Here is a 15,799-nt window from a genome sequence, read left to right on the forward strand (position 1 = left end):
CAAACAGCACAAACCTGTGAGATTTGAGCAACACATTTTGACATTTTTATGTAGGGTTTCTTGTAAAAAATAGTTGAAACCTTTATTTCATCAAAAATCACAACGACTATTGTAAAACATAGTTTGGGTAATACTGGGATTAATTCAAATTTGCTAAACAAATTAACCCTGCAGTGACTGTCTTTCGTACAGCAAAATTAGCATCACTCTGAACTGGTGCCTGTGGCTTGCATCCAAGTATCTTTCTGTTTTAGTGTTTCTTTATACTAAATAATAGGAATATATGTCAACAAAAACTTGGAGTTCGTACAGATTATGAGAAATAGTATCACTTCAATAACTTCAGACATTTTTGCTCTAATGAGTGTTTCTTGCAGTAGCTTACACCAATTTACGTTTGTTCTGAACTTCGTTAGTATCTAAGTAAATACCCCTGTCATGACAATGATTTAAGATGAATACGAATGTGATAACAAGAAAGTCGGAAACACTAAGTTGCTTTGGAAAGGATGAAATATAGCAGCATCAGTGTGAAAGATAAACACATTCTTAAAATGCTGTGAAGTAAATGCTAAGATACTGTTCATATAAATTAAAAATGATTATTTCCATATCCGCAAAGGATGGTAAAGATCCTTTTTGAAGTGCTGTGGAGATGAAATTCAAATGCTAGAAAATCAAATTTCAGATTTCCCCATACCCTCCAAATTATGCTGGCAGAGAACACTTTTTTCTTTGTCATTAGATGCCAATTCCGTCTGCTCGTAATTGTTACAGGTCCTATTTTCCATTCGTATCACTCAAATTATCTTAAAATAAGATGTTGGTCAGTAATTCAGAGGTAATGTGTAGACAAGCAGCCTATTCTAGGAACTGACAGTATTGCAAACACGAAATGGGTTAGTACCTTAAAGTAGGCAACAGTTTTGAAGAAACTCACTAAAAGGGAGAGACTGTCATTCGCCAGCATCTCCTGCAAAGCCAACCATTTGGAGTAATGTGGTTTCTTTGCTCTGTTTGAAAACTTTTCCTGGGAGAGAGGGGGTTATAGTTACACCAAGTTTTCTCCCATCACCCACTCACAGAGGCAGCACAGCCTCCTGGTCTCCGCCTTTCCTGCAGTTTGCAGTCCTGGTTCCATTCACATTCAGCATGGGCAACCATCGCCCATCACTTCATTCAGTTATATGTGCACTCATTATACTGCCGTCTGCTGCTATAATGCTCCTATTAATTTTCCTTTTGGTATTTTAAGAGCAATCTATAAATCATGCCGCCTTTCATCTGTGCCATCATTAATGGTTGGTAATAATGCTGTGGCGTCGTGTTCGTGGTTATCGCACCACCAAGTAAACAAGCATCTTTTTCTCTCAGCTAGGTCAACATGCCCGAAAGTTGAACAAACTGCACACTCTTTCATAGGGATGCATATTAATTTGAGGAGGAAAAAGCAGTGTGGCTTAAATAATGGCCTGAGATGTGATAAAGCAGAGGAACAAAAGCCAACCTGTTTCCCATTTTACTGCTGGGAATTGCTTTTATGGGAAAGTTAGCAAATAGTCCTTTTATGCACTAACCAAGCTGAACATTTCTGGAAGTACAAACTTCTAGCTTGGTTCTGGGATATCAGAAATTACAGAAAAGGTATATAAAGCCCAGAGAAAGAGACGTCTCCTTGTGCGTACCTAGGGAGACTAGGGTGTGAAAGCAAAGACCTTTCGGGTGGACCATACTCACACGGCTTGCATAGGAGATCTGCCTGGACTGCTGTCACTCTCGTTGCTGTTGGTATGCTCCATTGCCCCATTCAGCTCTTCCCGTATTGCGCTGGCTAAGTTGCCCAGAGTGGGATTTCCCATGGAAGCGGTAGTGTATAGAGGTATACTATTCTCAGCCATTGAAGCCTGTCATCAACCAAGAGAAAATTTATGAAGACACAGGGTATGTAAGACAAGGAAACTACTAATTATGGGTGTACTTGATAATCTTCAGTTGGAGTTAATTGTAGCATGGCTGGCAAATACAAGTTTCTAAGAGGTGTTGAAAGATTTTGCTTTAAAAATGACTCGTGGCACCTGTCCCAAGCTTGGTTTTGAAGAGCTAACTGGGGGCCAGGGGGATCAAAGCGCCTGTGGGTAGGAGGGACTCAATTTGGTCCTGCTTGGTAGTCACATGGTTTAGACAGGCTTTCGAATATGAGGTTTATGTCGGATGCGTTTTTAAGAGGAGCTGAATATTTCCAGATCACAGTGAAGTATAATGGAATTTTTATTTCTTTATCCATTTTGATGACTCCAGTATTGGATATTAGAGATTTTGATCAGATTATTCTGGCCGCATCGCTCAAACTTATGAGAACTTCCATAAACATTCACCTCTTAGATCCTATAGAAAAGGAAGAGATTATAGAATTGGAATCAATTTTTTATCTCCTCCCATCATTTCTGTTTTAATGATTTCTGAATCTGTTTAGCGCAGTTTGAGATAACTGGCTGAAGGAAACACCACGTAATGTTTCAGAGTCCGACCAACTGCCTAGGATTTTAGGACTAAAGAGCTTTGGCAAAAGGAAGCTCTAAATCATATTTATTTTTGGTGCCTAAGTACATCAATATCAAAGGTTACAAAGTCACTCCACATTGAGTGTCAGCAAAAAAGTGGGGAAATAAAAAAGAAGAAATCCTAAACTTTATTTAGGATAGGTAGGATATTACTCACTTCCTGTTATACTGCATTTGAATAAAAGGGACACCAAGTCTGAAATGCACACACTGGTTACATATAGAAGTGGACTAAAGTGCCCATATTCGTTTCATCCGGGTGGTTATTATGACCCATTGACTTTTCATTTTATCAAAGAGGACACTTTCAAAAACTGGCAGCTGTAATTAAACCAAGATGTATCACAACTGTCCTCTTGCAGACTAGACTATGCCTGCTTTTCCATCCTAATGGGAAAAAAAGTGCAATCACAAGATGATCCGGCATAGTGACTTCCACTGGCCAGTCATACAAGAGTCCAAACTATTCTAGAAATCCTGGGTCTAGAGAGAAAGTAAAAGCCAAAAGAGTGCAAAGCCAGGCTTCAGAAGTCTGTCTGGCTAGCATGGCAATCGCAGCCTCACTCACTATACAAACCCCAAAGCCAGGGCTTTCCAGGTGCAAGCCCAGTGTTAGAAGTCCTGTGCATACTCACCAGTCACAGCTTTGGATAATGGACTATTTCAAAGCTTGGCCCTCTGTAAGCCCACAGCTTTTCCTTCCCTCTACTTGTAAATGTATGTAACTGTCTTCTTTTTAAAAGTAGGGGTACAATCCTGTTTTTATTTTCAAATGCGGTAAACTCACTTTGATAAACAGCAAATCTGAACATTCCACACTCTCCTACAGTGTGTCCAATAACTTGAATCAAGTACTTTTTCCAACAGCTCTTTTATAATTGCAATAAAGCCTTTTTTCTTTCTTTTTTTTTGGCAGAGCAGTTGCCAGAACTATTTTTTTTTTTTTTTTTTGCCAACTGCAGTTGGACAAGCATCTTAACCGCTTTTATCTGAGACAACAGTGGTCACACCTCTCTGTCACAGAAATTCTGCCAACTGTCTTTCCACTGGAAATACCATAAGATAAGCTCTCACAAGATAATTTCACTACTCCAAGGTCAGAATGTGGCAAAAGTGGGGCTGCTGCTAGCTTATTTTAGCAACTTCCCTGGTCAAAAATTGTGAAGACAAAATTGAAATGCTGATATGAACGTGTTCATTGGGATGAGTTGGTCATCCTCTAGAGAAGGCAACCTTCTTGGGATGAGTATTTATTCTCTTTGGCTCTCAAAGTATTCTAGGTCAAGGCCATTACTGATTGGGATTGGATCATAGAACACGGCCTGAGACCCAACCGCCACAGTAGTGAAAGGTATACAAAGGCAAGCACTTATATTGATCCCTGGGTTCTCAGACAAGAAAGATGTAAGTGATGAAAATCAGCCTTGTTCCTTGAAAAAAATGATCAAATGGGCTGCAGAGAGATCCCAGTGCCTGAGTCGCAAGAGGGCTTCTTGAACACACTCTGTTGAGCAAGTGATCAGAGCAACCCACCAAAGGTTAGAGAAATTTTCACTAACTGCTTATGCCTAACGAAGTTTTTTTTTTTTTGGTAGTTGATGTCCACTTAGAAGCAGGTGTGTTACACAAATGGACAATTATAGAAATGGTCCTTGCACAGCATGTGGTTTCATATCAAGCTGGCACCTCTGCCAAAAAATGAAGTTGCTTAAGTAATGGTGCAGAAGTCCATAAGCACCCTCGCTCCTGGAACATTAACCACTCTGAGATCCTCAGGGGAAAGGCAGTCTATAAATACGAAGCTTTACGGTTACCCTTAGTTACTTCACTTTTCAGAGCATAATGCAATCTGTCCCAAGTCCCATGTTTTATTTCTGTAGTGGATTCTGCTGTCCTATTTTATATATTGTATATCATGCATTATGTTGCTCTAGTAATTTTTTTTGAAGATATTGTTCCACTATTATTTTTACTTGTCTTGAAAAATGGAAATAGGCGGTAATGGAAAGGAAGGCCTGCTGGCAGAATCTTTATTTAATTTGCACAGTAGAAAGTTGTCTTATGTGTCTGTCTACTGATCAGGGATCCAAACTCGTGGAAGAGAGGGAAACAATCCACTTCTCAAATCATGAATTTATATCAATTTATTCCCCTTGCCTCATTATGGACAGAAAGTGTTCTTGGAAAACGGCAGGACAGTTTTGGGCTACTGAAGACGATGCCAAAAACAAATGTTCAGAGATGAAACCTGAACAGTTCTGTAATGACAAAGCATACTAATTGAAATTAGTCACATAGTTAAGAGAATTCAGAGGATGGAGGATCACTTTTTTTTTTTTTTTGCCTTTCCGGCTCATGAATATAAAATGTGCTTGTAATCTTAATACTATTCCAGATAGAGCAGCCTTTAAATTCACACTTCAGAAGACTCCAGGGAAAATAAGTTACTAATGAATGGTATTTACAGTGGCGGCATCGAAGCATGCTTTCATTTACTCTTCTAAAGTTACTGTGTAAACTACAAGTAATTAAAAGAAACGCGGAAAGTAGTTTTTCCTATTAAATCTGGTTCAGGCTAAAAATAAATAAATATAATTACTGAAATGCTAAGGCCAGTGAATCTGCTTCTAAACTGAAACTGGGTAAATGGCCTATCATCAATTCCCAGGAGCCTTAAGACTCTTCTGGGCCTGTAGGGTACAGAGTCGTGCTCAATAAACATCTGTTTAATGCAGAGCAAGGCCCAGGGCTCCTGTCAGTGTGTCCTCCTTCCTCATCCTGTTCCCATCATGCTAAAGGGCTCAACTGTTTTTTTCATTATTGTCCCTTTTTAGACTTTTGTTTATCTCTTTGTACCCTCACCCCAAGAAATGTTCGTATTTGCTCATGTATTTATGGTCCTTTGGAAGGACACAAGACATTGTAGTATCTCAGAACTGTATCTGGGGGTGATACAGCCCCCGTTGAGAACGTATGCTGCAGAGGACTGCAACGGTATTGGATGACAAATGTCACATTTATCTATAGAATATGCCATTTAAAAGCTATCAAGATTCTCTTGGCCTGTCTTCTAGAACAGTCTGGGTAGGGGAAAAAGCAACCAGGACCACTGGCCAAAAGGATACTGCTTACTTATGAACTCTTGAGGGGGACCTGAGTACTATACCCAGGTACTTTAATGAAATGATACTGGAGTAGCCTTCATTTAAGAACTCAAATGTGCAATAAGTAAAAAGTTTGCTAGAAGCTGGGCTGCCTCAGGTAGCTAGCTCCTTTTTGGGTGGTGATCTCGCTACTGCTCAAAACCCACGTCTTCATCTCCTGGTACCACTGGTGATGTAACAAGTACTTGGTTTGTCAGTAGGAAATAAATACCCCGTATGATTATTAATCTTGATCAATCTCCAGGAAAACTAAAGAGTCTTCTTAGACACCTCTATTGTTTAAACAGACACAGTTTACTTGTATAAAGTGAACCAGATCCCAGATCCTCCCCACCCCAGACAAAAGCGAAGATGCTAAAGTCGACTTTAAAAGAAGAAGAAGAAATACAAAGCCCTGCTTTCTCTTTAAACCCGTGAACAATAGAAGGTCATGTGACGCAGTGGCCTATCATCCAGCACATTAATAGCTGTGCTAGAGTAATTACACTTGTGGTATTTTTGCCTCAAGTGAAATTCTGAAATAAGAGGATGGAAATTATGATACTGCTGATAAATATTAATAAGTGAACTTTTAATTTTTTTGCCACAATATTCAAAATGCTAAGCATCCCGCTAATGCTGAAGCAGCCCGATGTGTTTGCCTCCAGGGAGTACGATGCTTTGTGCACTTAAGAAAAAAGTTTAACGGAATTAAAATTTAATATCTAATTAGAGCAAGGCTAATATATTTTGAAATGAGTAGGGGAGACCTGTGCCTCTGCTGCATATTCGGGACGGCCATTAATCTTACCTGTAAAGCTGCATTGAGAGGTGTGCAGTAGGCGTGGCTGCTCTGCATGTTTTTAATAAGGGAAGGGTTACTGTATAAGAAAAAGATAAAAACTCAAAGTTAAACACAGTCGACTCCTGAGTTCCTAGCTAAGTTCTGTTTTAAGCTTGCTGGTGTCCTTCCAAATCAGCAATTTACCCCACTAACAAAACCCAAGAAAAGTCAGGCTTTCTCCCCGTCACTGATTTGTAGGGCGGGTGTGTGTGTGCACACCTCTGGGGTTTGACTTCGCTATTCAAGGAAACTAGGTGTAAAATTCTGGCTTAGGTAATAACAGACTTGGGTCCTTCCTCCAGAGACCTCTCTGCAGATTTTTAGGAGTTAGCCTGACTCCAGACTCCAACAGGAAGGCAACAGCCTAGAAGGTCGTGCTGGGGAAGGCAGTGAGCTCACAGCAGGGGGCTGCTGGGCGTGAGCAGAGAGAATCTTGGCTCCTAATCATCTTCGAGATTTGAACTCTACAGTGACTGCTAGAGGGATGGCAGGAAGGCTTTTAAGGAACATCTACAAGGCACGTTTATTGCCAACAGGTGATGGAGAGTAGGGTATGCCAGGGGAGGGGTGTTACTAAATATGCGGATGTCTTAGCCAAATCCGGAAGGGCCTGAGAATATTTGCTGCCATCTCCGTTCACGGACCAAATGAAACCAACATACTGTTGTCAGAAAAATCTCTAACCTTGTAAGGTTAAAAGTATTCAAAAATTATACAGGGCATACTGAGGGAAAAGGGTGCCTCCCAGTAGGCAATTACCTACATTTTATCAGTGGCCTTTAAAGTAAGTATACACAATCAAACCTATTTCTTTCCTATGCTTGGAACATTTTAATCATTCACTTCATTCCATTTATATTATTATAGTGAGTGAACAAATAGGAAATCTACCCCAATAGTACACACACATTTTAACTGTAACCAAAAATTCTCTTTTTACTTGGGGCGGGGGGAGAGGGGGATTATGGGTTAAACACAAGTATTCAGTTTTAGGGTCCCCATAAGCTGCTGAATCAAAATACAATGAATATTTGCATTAAAGACGTCAAAAAAGCATTATTCAAGGCACTGGTGTTCCAAAGAGAAACGAGAGCAATACATGTACAAATCACACAATTTAGTTTCGTTGCAGAAAGCTGTGGCACTGCTATTGGTGAAATGCAAAACTACATGGGATGAGTCAACCATGCAAAGCCAAAGCAACAGCAGAAAAAAAAAACAAAAGCAAGTAAAGGCTCTTACTGTGCGACAAGCTCGTCAAAGTTTTCATCGGGGCAGTATTTGCGAGGACGGCCTCGTTGAATATGGCGGCCACGTTTAAACTCTTCATCATCAACTGTCCAAAAGGACCCAAACTCATCCTCTACTCTGATAAAGCACTTATGCAGTGAGAGGTTGGTGCGAATGGCACCCTGGGATAGGAGCAGCAGCAAAGGAGATGGAGTGGCAACAAAAGGAGACGGGGTTGGGGGCGGAACAGACATCCAATACAGGGAACAGGAAAAAGAAAATAAAATGCAATAAGCATAAGCAAATGGTTTGTGAGGGTTAATATGCATTGCCACCTAAAAGCTACTAGCATGTGATGCAACAAAGACCAGCAAGCAGGGCAGGGGGACTGGTGGGTATACAAAACAGGAGGGATGAAATGCTTTTTTGCTTCCCTTAACTGAGACAACGTGAAACCAGTTCTTTGGTCTAACACCATCTAGCAGCCAAAGCCTCTACGTTATACTTGTTAGCACAATCCAAGCTAGGCTAAGAAGTTCAAACATGGTGGACGTACCCACTGATCTTTTGTGGCCTTCGTTTTTGGAATTCTACTTCATCCACTGTCCATACTGCCCCTTTAACGTTTTCTACTCGCACAAAACACTTGTGAAGACTAAGATTATGACGCACTGCATTCTGCAGCAAGTATAAAAGAGAGAACATTTACATTTTCTATAAGAAAAGACTCCAAAAACAGCAGTAAATTCAGCCTAACAGTCCACATTTGTAAAACCATCCCCAAGAGCTGTAGCTGCCACCCCCGTGAAGGACCTTCTCATGGTTAAGGGTGTCTTTTCCAAAAGCAAAAATAAACCAAAATTTTAAATTAATTGTACTTTGGCATTTTTGTCTAGTCTCTGGTAATAACTAACCAGAAGAAATATTTTTTAATATGCATACAAGCCCAAAATAGGTTCCAGAGTACAAATCTGAAAATGTTACTGTGACTTCAAAACAAGAACACATGCAAAGCATAAAACTGCCCTTTTTAAGCCCACCTACCTCCCATAAAAAGGGGTTTTTTTTTTCAAACCATGAAAGAGGAACACTTGGTTAATATTGCTAAATACAGTTTTGTTCTTGATGGTTTCTGGCTTTTAAAACTTCCAGAGATCTTATGAAGAATTCTCAAGTGGATTTTACCACTGAGAGTAGTGCCTTGTGTAGTCAAAGGACTAGGGAGGTGAACGGACCCCAGAAGAGATCAGTATCTATCAATCAATCATCATGTTATGTCTTACCTTCCAGAATATGAGAGTTGGCCCTAACTATGGGCAAGTATTTTAACTGAGTAAATGCCAAAGGAATACGAGTGAAACACTCAGTGGCAAAATGACTCTATTTCTACAGTTGATGGTTTCTACAGATACATCTTGCTTATGGTTAAAAGTCCTTTCTGGCCATTCCTAAGCTGAGACCCTTAACATCGACAATTTATCAAAAAGGAGGATCTCAACTCAAGGGTGAAGAAGAGCTTTTAATATCTCATCTTTCCTCTGGGTTTCAGAAGAATCCCCCATCCTTACTGGGTATAGTTAAAAAGCAAGGCTTCATTTCTTTAGTCCTGCCTGGTTAAACTTATGGATCCAGACTCAATGCTGGACATGAAGATATTCTAAAGAGATTCAGGTCATTTACTTAAATTTTTCTTTTTATTCAGAATAAGGAGATGACTCAATAGTAGATGACTCAATTGGGGCTTAAGAAGTTGATATATACATCACACTGGGTAAAGTCCTCACTCAATTCCAGCAACACTGCTATTGCACAAGCATTTTGCACCCCTCCGCATTCTGCCACCGGAGTATTTCCTTCCTGAATTATCCTTAATGGTGGTGAATCTTGATACTCTCAGAGGCGCTTCAGTTTTTGGACAATCACAGTTGGTGGCTGTGAGGATTCAAGCTACATAATAATTTTTCTTTTCGGATATGGAATATTTAGAAGATAATGAGACAAGTTTTAATGCATGGTGTGATGAATTGCTTGAAAGGAGAATTCGCAGGATAAATTCCCGAAGAGTTTTTGAGTAATGTCAGCATAATTGAGGTAGGTTCAAGATACCCAGGGGACTATCAAAGGACACTCCTGATTCAAAAAAATTGGATAGATTTGCTTAAAAACAAAAATCTCTAAACTGAAAACATCTGGCATGTCATATACTTGATAGGACAATTTTCTTTGTATATAAACTGGAGTCTAATCTAAGCAGTTTTTTTTCTTTTTTCTTTTATTGAGGCTAGGTCTTGCTCTGTTGTCTGACTGGAGTGCAGTGGTTCAATTATGGCTCACTGAAGCCTTGTATTCCTGGGCTCAAGCGAGCCTCCTGCCTTAGCCTTCTGAGTAGTTGGGACTAGAGACACGTGTCACCACACCCACCTAATTTTTAATTTTTTTTTTTTGTAGAGATGGGGTCTTGCTATGTTTATGTTGCCCAGGCTGATCTTGAACTCCTGGGCTCAAATGATCCTCCAGCCTCCCAAAGTGCTGGGATTGCAGGCAGGAGCCGCTACATTTAAAAAAATATATTGCCCAAAGGCATATGATAGAAGGTCTACTGTTATTTACTGGAACAAAATTGAGGTGGTATAAATAAATGGACAAAGCCAATTTCCTTTAAAAATCCAGACACGGCATTATACATTTAGGAGACATAACTTGAAAAGAAGTCAACATTGCTACTAATCCTAATCACTGCCTGATGCTTTCAAATAAGTATCAAAATGTACAGAACTGAAAGGTCTTAAAGCTACTTTCGACAAAATAATTTCTGTAGATCAGGTTGAGCAATATAACCGTGTGAGTGAAGACACAAAGCCAAAACTTCAGTTCTGTTTTCCAAAACTGCACATCTAAGCAGAAAGCGACGAGAAGTCAAGAGTTTTCAAAAAAAAAAAGATATGTAAGCTCTTTTCAGCCATAACTTTAACTGGGCATTTCATCTTTTGTCTAAGATCATGGTACAAACAAGGACACGTAGAGAAAATTATACGTATTTGTGAGTCATTAAGTACTTCATCTAAGGTTGTTAAATTAATGACACTTTTTCCTGCAGTTTGCAAAATGAAAAAGTTCAATCTGAAGATCTAAGCTTAAATATTATATTCACAACTGGTAATTATTTTTAAATTTCATCATTTCTATTTATAAAAGGCAATCTGAAGAAAATGTCTGCCTCATGCTTCAACTTCCTAAATTTTTAAAAGCATTCATGGCTAAAGATCCTTTTATATTTTATCTCCCAAGGCAGGCTGAGGCAAAGAGGGGAAGATTCTGAACATAGGTTCTCTTTCGGTGCCCATGTGTCTTAATGGAAATGAAAGGATAATTTGGGCCATAATAGATATTCACAGCTCTGTAAAGTTGATGAATTAATTCTATGGTTTATATTCGTTTTCTTTTAAAATGCTAATTTATCAGGAACTTAACAGAGGAAATGTATTTTTCTGTTTTCTGCTTTGGTTTTTCTCCAGTTTAAAATTAAGAAATTAGCAAGGAAGGCATTTATTTCAAGCGAAGGAAGTTTTCCTTGCATCCTATAACACATCCCTATCATATTTAGATTAATGGCATATCCTCAAATGTTTGTTATCACATGTCTCTAAATGTTTTGGATTTCAGGGATTACAAGAATTCCAGGTAGTAAAAAAGGCAAAAATACAAATGACAGAGTGTACCTGTCCCCTTCTATAAGCAAGAGTATTAGTCACCAAGAAACCGAAAATGGGAAAGCCCAAACATATGTGAGGGCTCAATCTAATATAAGGGAATAAGTACCAGTGGAATCTTTGAACCAGCTGCTGACCTGGGAATGTGGTAAGCCATATATGACTCCAAGCACTGCTGGGGGCATCCAATAAACAGCTATGGAATTTGACTTGTTTTTTATAGCAAATAGCATTATCATGAAGTTCTAAATCTACTTTTCTTCCTTAGTATATCTATGAGGGACAATCTCCTTTTTTTTTTTTTGAGACAGGGTCTTGCTCTGTTGCCCAGGCTGGAGTGCAGTGGCATGAACAGGGCTCACTGCAGCCTCAACTTCCTTGCTTCAAGCAATCCTCCCACGTCTGCCTCTGGAGTAGCTGTGACCAGAGGTGCATGCCACCATGCCTGGCTAATTTATTTAATTTTGTTTTTTAGAGACAGGGTCTTGCTATGTTGCCCAGGGTGGTCTCAAATGATCCTCTTGCCTCAGCTTCCCAAAGTGCTGGGATTATAGGCATGAACCACTGTGCCTGGCTATTGCAGTTTTTAAAAACCTTACAGAAAAGGTTTCAGCATGCTTGCATACTAAACGGTTTTAAATCTCTTGACTTAAAAACAAAAACCCCTTAATAATACATTGTGTTCTCCACTAATAACTCCTACAAACAGTGCTAGTACTTGTGCACAGCTTTCTCTACTAATTGGGTTAATGAGCTCTTTATCCAACCATTGAGGGCTGTGTCAAGTTTGGTCATTTCTCCAGGTTCCATCTCCGGAGACACATCTCTGCAAATATTGGCTGTGGTTGAATACCTAACGGCATGAGGTTTGTGCAAGTAATATGGCAACCTCCACTTCTGGGCGACAGTGTTATCTCCTTTTCTCTACATATTCCAACCAGAGGGAGATCATTTTACTGGCTGGCCCCTCCACACTGTGATGCCGGTATAATGAGAGTCTTCCATCAGAGCATTTCAACCACAATGACACTATTTTCCCAATCAAACACACCTAGAGATTGGACACTTTAAGAGTATTAAAACAACATAAATGTAGCTTCCTTATAGCACAACTGCATTTTATCAACAACAAACTGTTCTATGAACGTCAAGATCCAAGAATAAACAGGCCTGAGAAAGCTTACCTTCCACGTGGCCGCGTTGCGTCGGAAGTAAGCAAACATTCGTGTGAACCAGTTATAGATTTCATTTAGTGTTAGCTGCTTTTCTGGAGATTCGAGAATGGCCTGTGAAGCAAAATGTAACAGAAGATAATTTACGACCAAATCAGCAGAGTCATCGTTACAGTTTGTCGAAAATATAAAATCACTCTGATTCAGAGCTAAATCCTGAGAAAGGTTTCACAAAATGATCTAAGATTAATGGTTGTATTTAACAGTTCAATAGCAAAATTCAAAATGGAATTATCTAATTGTTTTGAGTTTTTATTTCTGTTTCCGTACAGAAATATTAATTTATTAGTCATTCATAAAGCAGAATCAAAGAGAAATGCAAAACATTTCACTAGCTGATTAAAGCTCAGTAATTATTTAGAGCTCAGATTAATTCTAGGGATCAGAGATTACGGTAGCTTGTGATAATTGACTTGCCATCTTTAAACAGGCTCATTTTCACTGTTGTGTGAAATGAATTTCCTAATAATCACATCGTATTGTAATACTTAATCAAAAGCAATTATGTTATATATTGCAGTTTTAAAAAACCTTATAGAAAAGGTTTCAGCATGCTTGCATACTAAACGGTTTTAAATCTACTTCATCTATATATTCATATACACATATACCTTCTGATAGAATTTCATATACTGTGTTATTTACTTACCTGCCTAATTAAAGATGCATATGTAAATGGTGGTCTAACTTCTGCGTTCTTATAAAATTCTTGGTTCTGCGCAATATCTGCTGAATAAGAATCATTGTCCTATTAATTATCGCTTTTTAAAAAGGGGCTGGTCTACAAGAATTGCAGATTACAACTCTACATGAGGCAAAACGTGGATATCTACCTGACGAAATGGGCACGTTGTATTTGTCTGAGTACCGCCTGCGGATGGGTCCCACCGTGTGCATGCTGGTGGTGGTGATGACAGAGGGGCCTTGGGTGACGGGAGTCAGGGGGGCGGTTGGGGTCGTTGGAGTATGAGGTAAGCTCTGTGGAGAAGCCTCTGATGCGGACTTGGAGAGAGTGACACTTGATACCAGATTCAACTGTGAGAAAAAAAAAAAAAAAAAAAAAAAAAACAACGTCTTAGGAGACCTTCAGAAAAACAGAGAAACCCAGGCACCACATCCAGCAGGAGTAACACAGAGGATGCGTGGGCAGCGCTCTTCCTCTAAGTAGATATGTTTGTCATGAACCGAAACACAAGGTAAGTCCTGCGTGAATTCACTTAGGATGCAGTGTAAGATATCTCTGGCAGCGGTCTGTTTTCCAAAGGCTGTTACATGGGTTCAAAAAGGGGTTACCTACCTGGGTGAGTTTGAGAAAGTCTGAGTCAAGACATTTCTTTCATGGTGATGTCTCACCTATGGGCTTTAATGGCCTATCAGGCCTCGTCAACGTCAAAGAGGGACAGAAGTCCTTAGCAATGCCAGTGAAGCTGAGTATTTTAGGTGACACCAGTTGGGATACGCTGGTGTAGCTCTGAAGTGTCTAGCAGAACTTTCTGCAATATGTTAGCACAACCCAAGAGCTGTTTTTACTTGCTTTTTATTAAAACTAAACTTTAATAAATTTAAATGGAATGAGCCCCATGTGGCTAGTAGCTACCATACTGGACAGTCCAGGAAGAGCCTACTGAGCTCCACTGTGCAGCTTCGTGGATGATGAGAACTCCTGCAAATATGTGTGGCCTATTACATTAAACAAATGGACCTGACCCCACAAGCTGTCATTTGTTTCTTATCAATCAGTTGGCAGAAAATAAATCTTAAAAGCATTATGAGTAATCTTCATTAAATTTATCAAATACAGGCTTGGGATCTGTTAATTTTTTTTTTGTGACCTTTTTTTTTTTTTTTTTTTTGAGACGGAGTCTTGCTCTGTCACCCAGGCTGGAGTGCAGTGGCCGGATCTCAGCTCGCTGCAAGCTCCGCCTCCCAGGTTTACGCCATTCTCCTGCCTCAGCCTCCCAAGTAGCTGGGACTACAGGCGCCCGCCACCTCGCCCGGCTAGTTTTTTGTATTTTTTAGTAGAGATGGGGTTTCACCGTGTTAGCCAGGATGGTCTCGATCTCCTGACCTCGTGATCCGCCCATCTTGGCCTCCCAAAGTGCTGGGATTACAGGCTTGAGCCACCGCGCCCGGCCCTTATTGTGACATTCTTTTATAGAATATGGGAGATCTGGAACTGAGGTTTTTGATTTTTTTCCTTCAAGTTTTGAATGTTCTATAAAATGGGAAATAATCTGCTTCAAGTTAGGAAATGAGTATTATTTGAAGTAGAAGAGAAGAAAACAGGCTGGGCACGGTGGCTCACACCTGTAATCCCAGCGCCTTGGGAGGCTGAGATGGGAGGATGTCTTGAGTCCAGGAGTTTGAAACCAGCCTGGACAACATGGTGAAACTCTCTCTCTCTTAAAACACACACACAAATTAACCACGTGTGGTGGTACATGCCTGTAGTCCCAGATACCTAGGAGGCTGAGGTGGGAGGATAGCTTGAGCCTGGGAGGCATAGGTTGCAGTGAGTTGAAATCACACCACTGCATTCCAGCCTGGGTGACAGAGTAAGACTCTATCTCCAAAAAAAAAAAAAAAAAATGAGCACTGTTTCAATTTATCTTTCTTACCTTCACCTTAAAGTACCGTTCTTACAGATACTAAAAGGGATAACCCTTTCCCAAAATTTGTTGGAACAGAAATATTATTTTATGTCTAGCAATGCTGAAGAATTTGGTTGTTTTCAGCGTATGTATAACTGTTTATATGCTATCTCAGATACACAGACCCAGCCTAAAATCCAAGAAACTTCAGCAAAGTAGGCTTACTTGGTAACATTTTCTCAAACCAGATTTCAAATCACTTACCATAGTAAGTCTGTTTCACCAAGTCTGATTCACCATGCTACAGTCAGTCTTAAGTACAAGGCAGTATTTGTGGAAGGTATTAAAAATGAGATTCCTCTGAGATCGTAATCAAAGAACTTATTAAAAGAGAGTTCCAATATGTTGGGAAGACTCGACCTTTACTCACACTCAGTTAAAAAAAAAAAAAAAAAAAAAAGAGGGGCCATGAGAATCTTCTCTAATAT

At 39.7% G+C, this 15,799-nt stretch overlaps 1 protein-coding gene across 19 annotated transcripts in view; it reads right to left on the minus strand.

The window, feature by feature from the left end:
- Window positions 1–15,799, minus strand: part of FOXP1 (forkhead box P1) — a 639,577-nt gene that overhangs the window by 8,878 nt on the left and 614,900 nt on the right. For 15 of the 19 annotated variants that reach the window (XM_033210432.1, XM_033210433.1, XM_033210442.1 and 12 more), the window contains 6 exons: window positions 13,554–13,755; window positions 13,370–13,449; window positions 12,673–12,774; window positions 8,335–8,456; window positions 6,516–6,585; window positions 1,738–1,904 (listed from right to left, as the gene is read on the minus strand). In XM_033210432.1, the coding sequence (XP_033066323.1) occupies window positions 1,738–1,904; window positions 6,516–6,585; window positions 8,335–8,456; window positions 12,673–12,774; window positions 13,370–13,449; window positions 13,554–13,755 (743 nt within the window). Of the gene's footprint in view, window positions 1–1,737; window positions 1,905–6,515; window positions 6,586–7,790; window positions 7,961–8,334; window positions 8,457–12,672; window positions 12,775–13,369; window positions 13,450–13,553; window positions 13,756–15,799 lie in introns of all 19 variants that reach the window. The other 4 variants (XM_033210436.1, XM_033210427.1, XM_033210438.1 and 1 more) reach the window with 2 other exon arrangements.

This window comes from Trachypithecus francoisi, unplaced genomic scaffold (assembly GCF_009764315.1).
Source record: "Trachypithecus francoisi isolate TF-2019V2 unplaced genomic scaffold, Tfra_2.0 Lachesis_group0, whole genome shotgun sequence".
Lineage (NCBI taxonomy): Eukaryota > Metazoa > Chordata > Mammalia > Primates > Cercopithecidae > Trachypithecus > Trachypithecus francoisi.